Here is a 14,071-nt window from a genome sequence, read left to right on the forward strand (position 1 = left end):
TGAGAGGAGAATGTGGAGTTTCACGGAGAGACTGAGACAAATGAGGATGTGAAGGAGCATTCTGGTGTGGATGAGGGTGAATAGGAAGCATTCGGAGAAATACGCTGAGGTGATTTGGCCATGTGGAGAGGACAGAGAGCGAGAAACTAATGAGAAGAATGTATGTGAATGAGGTGGAGGGGGGGAGAGGGAGGGGGAGGTCAAAGATGAGATGGAGGGATGGCATGGAGAGGTATATGAAAGAGGGGTGTGTGAGCTTGAAGCAGGACAGTGAAATGGTGGGGGACTGGGCAATATGGAGCCATTTTGTTTGTGCCATCCCTTATGGGATTAAGGCTTCTGGCAATAGACAGATAGACAGACCCTCTACTTGAATCTGCACTTCTATCTTTCCACTTCCCCAATAAAAAAATACCTCATCAAAAGATTTTTAAAACTATGCAACCTGCCAAACACAATGAAATGACTGCCAACCTTCCTAGAAAGTGTGCCTTACTGTATTTTTTGCAACAAACCCTTTAACCAAATCAGTATTAATGTGTTCTGGCAATAACTCTCAATGACTGTCTGACATAACCCCATACTCCTGTGTTCCTGACTGTTATCTAAATTTGACATATGAATTGTGCTACTGGAAGTGTGTACAGTAATTATGAGTGGATATGTAGTGGAGGGAGGGTTACTAAAGTTACACAAGATAGCCCTCTATAGTTTGGCCACTGCTCGTGACCCCCTGTGTAATGGCTATGTGTACTCTGTTGCAGGTGTTGTACTTCTATAACTGTGTAATTATGACTGGATATGTACAGTCACAAGCAATAATATCTTTACTCCCTTAGCATGATGGAAGTCGAAGGCAAAGCTGGAGAAAGGTCAAGCCAACAAACACAGGTTAGTTCAGCAGTGTAATAATGTTTCATATGTCAAGAGTTTTACTCACTTGAACCTCAACAACTCTCACACCAGCAGGAACAGTTATAAAGAAGGTTAAAGCATTAGCATTTATTATTTTGCTATAGCAGACCATCACTATACAGCAATGGACTAAATGAGGGAAAGACAGGTTCGATAAACCCGACAGTTCATTAAATAAGAGTCCCCCCCCCCCAAGGCTGAAATTCAAGCACATGTTTAAAAATAAATGAGCAGAGTATCATTTTAGTATTAAAAATGAAAACCATACCCATTTTACACTAACTAGGCCCATAATTTCACCCTTTTGCAGTTCATTGACATCCTTGTCATTGCACATCTTCATGACTAGTATGGAATTACTATTATCTGTTATTACAACTCAGCATTCATGATAGGGAGAGGGCAATTTCAGGCCAGGCTTGAGTAAAAAAGGGAAGGAAACACATGTATCGTACACTGTCCCTGTGTAGATGGCCATACGAGGCGTTACCCAAAAGTTCCTGAAATCTGATTAAAGAAGGAAAAAAAACTTGCATCAAGTCCTTATCACCACCATATCCTTCAAAGTAGTCTCCTTGGGCATGCAGACATATATCCCAGTGCTTCTCCCGCGACTGGAACATATTCTGGAAGTCTTCGAGCATCAGCTTGTTCAAGACCTGCGATTTTCTCCTAGATCTTCTCAGTGGTGTCAAATCTTAGTCCTTTCACCTGAATTTCCATTTTAAGAAAGAGGAAAAAATCACAAGGGGTTAAATTTGGTGAATACAGTGAGTAGAGGACAAAAGGCATATTTTTTGATGCCAAAAACTGCTTACTAACATGGGCTGTGTGCACAGGTGCGTTGTTATGGTGAAGCACCCATTTGTTTGTGCACCACTTGTCTGGATGTTTTCGCCTCACAAAATGCGTTGGGAAGTTCCATACAATGGGCTAGCAATGTCACAATCTTTGTGGATTGTCATTCTGTGTTGTTTGTGGATGGTTGCAAACTTTGGTCACACTGTCAGGAGTTGAACTAGTGGAAGGGTGACCAGATCGTGCACTGTCATCTGTTAATGTACATCCATTTTTAAAACGCTTAAACCAGTCATAGGTTTGCATAACCCCCAAAGTATTGTCACCAAATGCTTATTTAACATTTTGTGATTTTCTGCCATATTCTTTCCGAGATTCACACAAAACTTGATGCAAACGTTACTATTTCACATCCTCAATTACTGAGATAAAATTCGCAAACTAACCCAAACACAATGATGAATACACATATGCAGTGAATGCATCCACCTTACACAATGCCACTGGACATACTAACAAATAAAGGGTGCGTGCCCTGCCACCTAGCATCCACAAACCGTATGACAAGCGGTTTCGTCCCTGCTTTCAAATGTTAGGAACTTTTGGGTAGCACCTCGTACACTGCTTACATTCCCACTCATCTTGTAGGCTCTACACTATGTGAAATGGCCACAGTCAGCAAAGATGACTTGTGGGAGCTCTGGTGTCACATCTAGTATAAAAAGGCCCAAGGTGCTGGGGGTTGGGGTCCTGGAAGCTTTAGTGCTGGATCCTGAGGTATGTGAACTCTGGCTGAGGAGACTGATGCCACAGACACAATGGAGGTCTCTGTGCAGCCTCTTGGCACAGGAAGAGGGCACAGGCTTGAAAAGGAAGATCATAGGCTGGATCTTCCTTGGCTGCTGCTGCTGCTGCTGTATGACCTTGTCCTGTTGAGAAAGAGGTCCTTCAGTACCGCCTATGATGGTCATAATTGCATCTGCTGCATCATTGCCTGCAGCCAGAGACAGTCCAAATGCCTCCTCCTCCTCCTCCTCTTCCTCCTTTGCTGCTGTCCTGTCTTCCTGGTGATCTGCCACAATCTCCTCCATCTGGTGATGGTAGCCAGGTACACCAGCATCCTAATCCAACCACTTGTGCAGCTCCTCCTCAGCAAGGCTCCTCTGTTCTGCAGCTGCCAACAATTCCATAACCTCAACGGCTCAAACCCATCAAAATCATGCTGTGGTGCTGGAGTCTTTGAGGTTTTAAGGAGTTTGCACCACCCATTCCTGAGCATAGCAAATGGCACTTTCTTCAACAACTCTCCCGAATTGAAGATGGCATCCTCTGTGGTGTGGTTCTTGAAATTCTACAGGGTTTTCTTGACTCTGGTGTCCTCACAGTAAGCCTGACCCATTCTCTCCTTAGTCACAACAAGGCACTGTTGTGGGTAAAGGTTTCTGCAGTGCCTCTTGGAATACTCTATGACTCCCCAGTCCATGAGTTGGTTCATGACAACGGTGTTGGGTGGTAAGAATATGGCCTTCATTCATCCATGCCCGATGCAAAGTTTGGTGAAGGAAAGATGAGCTGGTGCACTATCAAACAACAGCACTGCCTTCATTTTGTCAGGACTGATGCCATACCTTTTATGGTGCTGCCTCACAGATGAGTCAAGCTACTGTGGAATCAGTCATGAATGATATCCTGGGTAAACCAGGCAGACTTGTTCATATGGTACTCCATAGGAAGCGTGGTCATGATGTCCTTGACTGACCTGGGTTGTATGCTCTTACCTACAATGACTTGCTATACGTGATGAGAGTCATCATCATCAGCCATGGCCAAAATGGACTTCTGTTCCTTCACTGTTTTATGCCCTGAGGTGCTGACAGCATCTCTGGAAGTCTGGGTGTTTCAAGGAAGGGCATGCCAAAAGAGCCCAGTCTCATTTGCATTGTAAATTTTAAACTATGCACTTCTTCCTCCCCCACCAGCTTCCAAAAGCGCGGAGTGAATGGCTCCACAACATCAACATCGACACTGACCAGCTCTCTAGTTATGGCTTTATTAACAATGCCATGATGCCTCCTGAACCTCCACAGCCAGCTATTACTACACTTGAAATTTTCATTCCAAGGTGTGCAGAAAGCCAGTGTGTGGCTTGTTGGATGTCCAGGCCACACATGGGTACACCCTCAGCATGCTCCTGTGTGCACCACTTATACACAGCTTCATCCAGATTCTTGTTCAGCAACTTCCTGATCCTGAACACACCCTTCCCTTTCCTCCCACTGTCCATTTTCTTCACTGCAATCTTTCTTTTATCAAGGGTCATCTTATTACAGTTTGGTCCTGGTCGTACCTCTCTTGTGGGTCTCGATCATCTCCATCTTCTCCGCAATGGTAATGTTCCTCTTCTTTGCTTTTTCAGAAGAGGATGTTCTGGGAGAATTCTTACATGAAGCCATTTTTTACAATCACAATGGAAAAAAACTCAGCAAAGTCGCATGATGTGAGATGTGCATGCAGTTGTCTGAATGTAACTCAAGACAAAGAAAGATTAAGGCCGATAATGTGTGATACAATTCACTGAAAACAGTAATAACAAATAGGAAAGTGAGCATGGAAGTTAAAAAGTTGCTGCATGACAGTACAGTAATACCTTGATATATGATACCCCTAGATGCAATACCTCAGCTTAATGATAGGGGTTGAAATACCACCATACCCTGCCTAACGATGGCCAAACCCCGATTTAATTATGGGATTTGATATTTTCTTACCAATTTTGATGATATTTTAGACTAAAATTGTGTGTTTAGGTTGATTTATAATCTGTTTTTAGATCTAGATTAATGTGGTTTAGCCACAGGTGGGGTGAACATTGTCATTTTGGGGTACAGTTTACTAAGCTTGATTTTTTCCAGAATAATATTTGACAATTTTCAGACTTTATTTGTTGGTTTTAGTGAGTTATTTACAACTGTTAGGCTTAGGTTAGCTTCTTTTACAGCTGTTAGGCCATTTAGATTGGCATTAAACTTGTTTTTGGGCTTATTTGGCTGGGTTTTGGACTTGGTTTGGGGGGAAACCCAAGGATGGTAAACACTCCCCATTACTTTACATGTTAAAAGTACCCTGATATACAATACCCCGCCTAACAATGGAGTTTTACCTAACCAATTACACTGTTAAACAGGGGTATGCCTGTTTTTTTTTTTTTTTTTTTTTTTTTTTTTTTTTTATGTGACCGACTCTAGGCATAGGCTTCACAGCCTGGTTGCAAGGCCCAGTAGTCCTCCTACGTACCGCACACCTCTACATGTCACCACTTCGGCGCTAACACCCACCGTCCATACTGAATACATGCTAGGGCTGTCTCATACAGGACTGGCGTATTGGTATTAGCGGGGGTATTTTTACGACATGTCGGCGGGCTTTCTGGTAGATCAGTAAAGTCTGATTTCACTGAAATTCAAATCCTTACACTGTTCCCTGCCTCAGCGGGATTTGAACCCGGGTCGGTCAGGACTGCAGGTCAACTCTCTACCGATTGAGCCACCGCCTCCCCACTCTAATATGGATGCGAAAATTAAAACTTGTTGGAAGGACACAAGTCAAGAGGGAGAATAGTGGAAATGAGTTATCTGAGAGGAGCATGTGGAGATACATGGAGAGACAGACTGACAAAGTCTGAAGTGAAAGAATGTTGTGGTGTGGATGTCAATCGTTTTCGTTTTCGTTTTTAAAGGCTCCAACATGCTCGCATGTGTCGGCCTTGGTCGTCTAATGGCAGCTCTCCATGCTGCATGATCCATTGCAGCCTCCCTGTTCAGTCCCTTAACCCTGAGGTCACACTTAATGACCTCATCCCATGTCTTTCTCGGTCTACCCCTCATAACCCCACCCCCAATATTAACACTTCTCACCTTCGTCACTCAATTATCATCCCCCATCTTCTCCACATATCCAAACCATCTCAATCTACCTCTCCTCATCACAACACCAATACACTCCAGTCCCATCCTACCTCTCAACTCTTCCATCGTAAACCCAGCCCCTCTAGGCCTTGGACGCAGGGATGCATTGCATATCCACCTAATCATTGTCATTTCTGTACGTCTGAGCTGGCGAATATCTTCCTCCTTCACTGCCCAGGTCTCACTACCATACAGCATTACACTCCTAACACATGCTGCATACAAAGACCCCTTAGCACGTAGGGAGAGTCCTCTCAGTGTCAGGAGAGGCAAGAGCTCCCTGAACTTCTTCCAACCACTTCTCACCCTAGCCACAGAGCTAGCTCCAGCCCCACCTCCAGCACACAACATGTCTCCCAAATAACAAAACTCTTCCACACACTCAAGAGATTCACCAGCAAGTTCAATTCTTTCACGTCTGACAATCTCCACCTGCTCACCCCGACACGCCGTACACATAAAATCAGCATTATCTCGCAGTCTACCTCTGATACCACTACATCTCTTATGCACTCATTTATCACACACAGCACAAGATGGAATTACTTCCCACGCCCTCGTGGCAAACTGCACATGGCCACTCTCCCTCGTCTTTGACAGTACCGCCACCAACCCTAGATATCATCACTTTTGTTTTATCAGCATTTACCCTTAAACCCTTGTGCCCCATACCATCTCTCCACTTCCTAAACCTTTCCTCTGCCTCCCTTTCGTTCTCTGCAATCAACACCAAATCATCACCATACAACAACTCCCACGGGAGTCCGTTTCTAAAGCCACGTGAAAGGGCTTCAAGTACCATGATAAACAACATGGGACTCAAGACTGACCCCTGATGCACACCAACATTTACGGAAAACTCATCACTCAAATCTCCATTCACTCTTACCTGGGTGTGAGCACCCACATACATAGCCATAACCACCCTAACCAGCCACTCCTCCAAGGCAAGCTTTCTCATTGCCCACTTCACCACCTCTCTAGAGACTCTGTCAAAGGCCTTTTCCAAATCAACAAAAACAAAATAAAGATCTCTTCTCCTACCAATATATTTTTCCTGAAGCTGTCGAACAATGAATATAGCATCAGTGGTCCCCCTACCTGGCATAAACCCAAACTGCATCTCATCAATATTCACTTTTTGTCTAATCATACCTTCTAAAACTCTCTCCATTACCTTCATTATCTGATCTAAAAGCTTTATACCTCTATAATTTCCTCTTTCCAGGGCATCACTCTTCCCTTTATACACATTTACAGTTACACTCTTCAGCCAATCATCTGGGACAACACACTCATAAATAATCCTATTTATCAGGTCAGTGACTAAACTCACCCCTATATCGCCTGAGGCCTTAAGCATTTCAGCAGTCAACCCAGACACACCTGCTGCCTTCCCCACCCTCATCCTGCCTATTGCCTCACTCACAGTAGCAGTATCAATCAAAGGCCAAGGGCCAAACACTGGATCTGCTGGCTCCAAACCTTCCCTGTCCCAGTCAAACTCCTCATTCAACAACCAGTTATAATGCTCTCTCCATGCATCTTTAATATCCTCACTGTTCACCACTACCCTTCCTTCATCATTCTTCACACACTGCTCACCTATAATATCCTGATTATCCCTCTTCACTTGACCTGCCACCCTAAATGTTATATTTTTCCTTTCCCCATGATTTAGGTTATCAAGTAATAGTCTCTGTGACTCAGACATTGCCCTGTATACCTCTCTTCTAGCCCTACGCTTGGCAGCCAAATATTCCTCTTTGCTACCATCCTTCTTCCATTCCCGGAAAAGCCTTCTTTTCTCCTTAACTGCAGCTTCTACACCCTCATCCCACCACCAAGTTACTTTATGTCTTGGTGGACCTCAAGTCCAACTGCATGTTACATCAGTAACTCTCAAGAAATTGTTCTTCAGGGCTCTGTACTGTTCATTAACGCCTCTGTCTACAGCTCCCTGTTCAGCCACTACTCTCCTCAACTCGCTATAGAAGGCATCCCTTACTACTTGGTTTTTCAGCTTCCATATTTTCCTTCTAGGTACATAAGTCCTCTTTTTCATCACTTGTTCTTTAAGCACCATATCACAAATCAATAGTTTGTGCTGCTGCACACACTCCTCACTTCCTATAACTTTAACATCCCTCACTAACCTCCTATCAGCCCTCCTAACCAGAAAATAATCTATCTGACTGCTATTTCCCCCAGACTCATACATAATTAACCTACTGTCTCTTTTCCTAAAATATGTGTTACACACAATCATGTCTGTTGCCTCCCCAAACTTGAGTATCCTTTCCCCTTCTGCATTCCTTAGACCATACGCACATCCCCCATGCACTCCTTCATAACCTTGTGCTGCTTCACCTACATGACCATTTAAGCCCCCTCCCAAAATCACTATCTCATCTCTGTCATTGTGACAGAAACTGTTAGGAGAGCACACTGAGGTGGTTTGGCCATGTGGAGAGGATGGAGAATGAGAGACTAACTAGGAGTGTATGTAAGGTGGAGGGCGGAAGAGGGAGGGGGAGATTGAGGATGAGAAGAAGAGAAGGAGTGGAGAGATATATACGTGAGGGAGGGTATAAGCTGGGGGGAGGGCAGCACAATGGCAGGGGAAAGGGCAATATGGAGGTGTTTTATATGTGGCCACCCCTTACCGGATTAAGGCATCTGGCTACAGACAGAAAGATGGAATGGAGAGGTATATGAGAGAGGGAGGATATGTTTTTTTTTTCTTCTTTTAATGCAAGGAAGGAGGAAAGAAAGGCCATGAGCCCACAATAACTGTTCCTTCCATGAGAAAAACAAAATACAAGAGAAAGACAAACTCAAGATCCAATCATTTTGAGATGCTTGGACACACTGCATTTGAAAGACTGGAGATCATAGGAAGCAGGAAATACAGAAAGAGATAGAGTGTTCCAGAGTTGACCTGTTGCATAAATGAAGGACTGGGAGTAATGGTTAACTCTTGCATTAGAGAGCAGGACAGAAGAGGAATGAGAGTTTGCTGCTAGACAGGTGCTATGCGCCCATCGTAAAGGTGGAGGAATGCATGCAGTCAGAGGAGCAGTGACCACTGAAGTAGCGATAGAAAAGAGATAAAGATGCAACACTGCAGCGAAGAGACAGGTTGAAGGGAGTCAGTAAGAGGAGAGTTAATGAGACGAAAAGCCTTTGACTCCACCCTATTGAGAAGAGCTGTATGTGGGGAACCGCCCCACACATAAGAGTTGTACTCCACACAGGGGCGGATAACACCCATGTATAGAGTCAACAACTGTGCAGGGGTAAAGAAGAAACGGAGTCGCCTTAGCACACTTAACCTCTTGGAAGCAGATTTTACAAGAGATGTAATATGATCTTTCCAAGACAAGTCCCAGGTAAATGAAACCCCAAGCAAGTTCAAGGATGATGCAGGATTAAGCTGAATATTATTACACATAAGTGGGTATACCTGTGGAAGATTTTGTCAGGTTGATAGGTGTAGTAACTGAGTCTGTGATGCATTAAAAACAACAAGATTATTTTTACCCCAGTCAGAGATATGACCCAAGTAAGACATTAGGTGTGCCATAGCCTTATCCCTTGTTTGTTGAAGTAACTGCTGAGATGGGCGTTGAGGGAACCGAATGGAAAGGTGAAGAGTGGAGTCATCAGCGTATGAGTGGATAGGGTTAGATATACAGCTTAGGAGGTTATTGATGAAAAAAAGGAAGAGAGCTGATGATAGGACAGAGCCCTGAGGAACACCACTGTTGATAGATCTAGAAGAACAATGGCCGTCTACAACAGTTGCTACAGAACAACTAGAAAGGAGGCTAGAGATGAAAGCACAGATAGAAGGATAGACACCGTAAGAGGTCAGTTTGGAAATTAAAGATTTATGCCAGACCCGATCAAAAGCCTTTGAGATGTCAAGTGCAATGGCATAACTTTCGCCAAAGTCCCGAAAGGAGGATGACCAGGAGTCCGAAAGGTAGGTGAGATGATTGCCAATGGAGCGTCCCTGGTGGAACCCATACTGACGATCAGAAAGAAGGTTGTGATAGGAAAGATGCTTTAAAATTTTTCTATTAAGAATTGATTTGAAAACTTTTGAGATACAGGATGTTAAAGCAATTGGATGATAGTTAGAGGGTTGGGAATGGTCATCCTTCTTTGGGACTGGCTGAATGAGAGCAAACTTCCAGCAAGAAGGAAAGGTACAAGTTGATAGACAAAGGCAAAAGAGTTTGCCTAGGCAGGGTGTAAGCACAGAAGCACAGATCTTGAGAACAACAGGAGGGACTCCATCAGGTCCATATGCCTTGTTAGTATTGAGGCCTGTGAAGGCAGAAAATACATCAACTGAAGAAATTTTAATGTCAGCTATTAGGAAGTCAGAGGGGGGAAGTGATGGAGGAACAGCACCGGAATCGTCTATGGTGGAATTGGAGGAGAAAGTCTGAGCAAAGAGATCTGCATTATCAGTAGAAGAAATAGCTACAGAACCATCAGAGTAGAAAAGAGGAGGGAAGGATGATGAGGTAAAGTTGTTAGAAAGGTTTTTGGCAAGGTGCCAGAAGGAGCGGGAAGAATTCGAGTTGGAGAGATGAGAGCATTTAGTATGGATGAAATTATTATTAGCAGATCGAAGAACAGACTTAGCACGATTCCGGGCAGAAACATATAAAAGATGTGATTCAGGGGTGGGTTGGCAGGAGGGCAGTGAAATGGCAGGGGAAACAGTAACATGGAAGCCATTTGTTTGTGGCCACCCCTTACCAGACTAGGATGTTGGCTAAAAACAGACAGACATACATGGAGAAACTCTCTGGTGCTTGCTGGGAATTCAAGGTTGGCCTTTCTTGCTCAGTGCTCATGTAGTGCAATAGACCTGATCTCATTGCTCTCATACAATTTTAATAGGTTTGTTAGAGTAGTAAGTCTAAGCATTCCAACACCATGTGGCCTTTAGTCCATCCATCATCCAATCCTATGTTGCCCCAAGAGAAGCGTAGAAGCCTGGGGCTAGGTAAGTTGGTCCTGACATTCAAGATGAGAGTGACCAGCCTCACTCATCCCTGAGTGGCATTATGTGTGCAATAAACCCCAACCATCCCTTGGATGCAAACCTACACAGGCTAAATCCGATTGGAGCACCTTAATTACCCACTAAACCATCAGGTGTCATAATTTGGTTATATGTTTACCACCCTGCATAGTAAATGGTTTCCTGGTGTACAGGAAACCATTTGGATTGTCACTCAGTGTAGAGTCACCCATAGGTTGAAGGAAAAGGAAAGAATGAAAGAAAGAAAGACAGAAGAAGGAGTGTAAAGTCACTCATAGGCAGAAGGAAGAGGAAAGAATGAGGGAAAGAAAGACGAGGATGGAAAAAAGAGAGGAAAGGGTAGACACCTGAGAGCAGCACAACATCAAGTGAGTGGATGGTGAGCGTCCCCACGTACCACCTATGTGGCCTTTAAAATGGGTTTATATTCAAAGGATTATTGGGGTTTATCACTCACATACTGCCACTTTGGGAAGAGTGACTGGTAACTCTTGCCTTTAATGTCTAGATTATATACCCTGGCCCAAGTTCCTTGTTCCTGATGATGCAATAAAAATACTCAATCATACACAAATAGACAGACACAGAGATGCAAAATAAAAACAGAATGATGGAGGGAAGTCCAATCTGAGCACCTGAAATGACTTTCTGAAAACCAGTAGATGGAGTAAGAATTATAGATGGAATATGCAGAAGCACAGTAAATGCAATATGTGGCATGGAGGAAAACCAGAGGACATGCAGATTGTGTTGTGGAGTGGATGTGGATGAACAGAAGCACACTGGGGTGGTATGGACATATGAACAGCCTGCTGCAAAACGAATGACCAAGAGAGTGAAAGTGCGATAACTGGTTCATCTGTGTGTAACTCTTTCCACCCTATCACCACCTCCCCCCTGCCTGCATCACTTCAGTTCTGAGTTGCCACTTTGGATCCTAGACTTATTTAGCTCCTCTTAGCTAAGGAGAGCTGCTTCAATTCCATTGGGCCCTTCAGCAAATGTCCCTGTCTTTTATGCTGACACAGCTTCTTTCTCACTCATACTGTCCCCACAATGCAAGGTCTGTGCCTTCTGGAAATGCCCACCTGCCAGTACCATGGAATACAGTACATTAATGTATGTACTGTACAACCCAAAAACTTTACCTCTTAATTTCATGCTCTGTATTCACAGAAAATTCTTGTCTTTCTGATTTATATAGTGCTATAATGTCTATGAGAAGTTAATTCAAAATTGTTGCCAAACTGTAGTAAAGGTATCAAAGATGACCCAAACCTTATTGCAGCTTCCAACACAGCTATCCCTTCCTTATTTGCAAAATCCACAAGGGACAATTTTTCCAGCAACTGTACAAGCCTCAAATCCACTTTGGTTGAAGGAGGTATGTCATGTTCACTGATGCTGGTTGTAACTGGATGCTGAGGAACAACTGACTTCCCATCTGCAAATAAATAAGGGTACTGATGAAGGATTTCAAGCGTCGATCGTTATTGTCATGATCATCATCCATGCACAATTTTCCATGTATACATGTAGGGTGGAGATCTAAAACAAACCTCCTCCACCTCTTTAGGACCATGAATCAGAGAAAAAAGAATGCTTCTGGTATAAAACCCCATCTGTTCAATAGAAAATACAAGGCTACCATATTTTTACCTATTTTTAAAATGCAGACAGAAGAGGGCAAATCCTGATGGCATAGAAGATCAAGCAACAATAAAATCATTAAAGACCAACTCAGCTTCAGCACATCACGTTTAATAGACTACAGGTTGAAGACAATGAGAAAGACACATTGACGATAGCCATTTCAGAGTTGACTAGCCATGTAAGTCCCCTGTTTGAGGTTTATAAGCTTGTTTCAGGTTTTGAGCAATATGGCTGATAATAGCTGACTAGATGGGATACTTAACAGATGCACCAAGGACCCTGACTAAGATATTACTAAATACAGTTTATGGATTTCATGATATTGCTTGAAACTTGATCTCTGCCTGTAAACACAGACCAAGGGAACTGGACAGAAATGGATGGGTGTGTACACAGATGGGTATGTGTATACCAAATACAAATGAAGATGGCAAACAAACAGAATTCAGCATGATTTCCTGAGTAAGGGCAATCTATCTATCTATCTATCTATTGCCAGATGCCTCAATCCCGTTTGGGGTGGCCACAAACAAATCGCCTCCAAGTCGCCCTGTCCCCCGCCATTTCACTGCCCTGCTCCCAACTCACACCCCCCTCTCTCATATACCTCTCCACCCCATCCCTCCATCTCATCCTCGGCCTCCCCCTTCCTCTTACCCCCTCCACCTCACTCATATACACTCTCTTCGTCAGTCTTTCACCCTCCATCCTCTCCACATGGCCAAACCACCTCAGTGTGTTCCTCATAACGTTTCCTATCACATCCACATCAACACCACAGCGCTCCTTTATATCCTCATTCGTTAGCCTGTCTCTCCATGTGACTCCACAGGCTCCTCTTAAATAACTCATTTCCACTGCTATCACTCTTGAATTGTGTCCTTCCAACAACATCCAAGCTTCACTTCCGTACGTTAGAGTTGGTATCACAATACTGTCATGTAGTAACTTTTTCACTTCCATGCTCACTTCCCTGTTTCTTATCACTGCTTTCAAAGAACCAGCAACCTTTCTTCCCTGCTGTACCCTTTCAAGCACTTCACCCTCCAAACCTCCATCCTTACTCATCACACTACCCAAGTACTTAAACGTACTCACATTTTCCAATTCCTCACCATCCAACCTCGCTGTACATTCACTGACTTCACCTCTCTCAAAGACCATCACTTTACTCTTCCCTACGTTCACCTTTAGATTCCGTTTCTTACACACTCTCCCAAACTCATCCACCAAGCCTTGCAGCTCCCCTTCGTCTTCACTCAACAACACAGTATCATCTGCAAACAACAGTACAGGGAGTTTCCAAACACTATCCTCTCTCACCAGGGCCACTCCAACATCCACTACCCTACCTTGTACCTCTTTTATTACCCCATCCATGTACAGATTGAACAACCATGGAGACATGACACATCCCTGTTTCAACCCAACTTTCAAAGAGAAAAATTCACTTAGTTCACCATCCACACGCACTGCAGCCTTCGCACCATCGTACATACTCTTCACAGCATTCAACAACTTCCCATCTACTCCATATATTCTTAACACTTTCCACAATCCTTGTCTATCCACCTTGTCATATGCTTTCTTCAAATCCACGAAAGCCGCATACAACTTCTTTCCCTTCTCTAGAAACTTTTCCACTAAAGATCTAAAAATGAATATCTGATCTACA

The 14,071-nt window shown here is 43.7% G+C and overlaps 1 protein-coding gene across 1 annotated transcript in view; it reads right to left on the minus strand.

Moving 5' to 3' along the window:
* Positions 1–14,071, minus strand: part of GatC (glutamyl-tRNA(Gln) amidotransferase subunit C, mitochondrial) — a 42,448-nt gene that overhangs the window by 14,591 nt on the left and 13,786 nt on the right. Inside the window, exon 4 of the mRNA XM_080275829.1 lies at positions 12,022–12,187. Coding sequence (XP_080131955.1) covers positions 12,022–12,187 — 166 coding nt within the window. The remainder of the gene's footprint in view (positions 1–12,021; positions 12,188–14,071) is intronic.

Source organism: Coenobita brevimanus, chromosome 63, assembly GCF_032717465.1.
Source record: "Coenobita brevimanus isolate Jiangsu-jjx chromosome 63, ASM3271746v2, whole genome shotgun sequence".
Classification (NCBI taxonomy): Eukaryota; Metazoa; Arthropoda; class Malacostraca; order Decapoda; family Coenobitidae; genus Coenobita; species Coenobita brevimanus.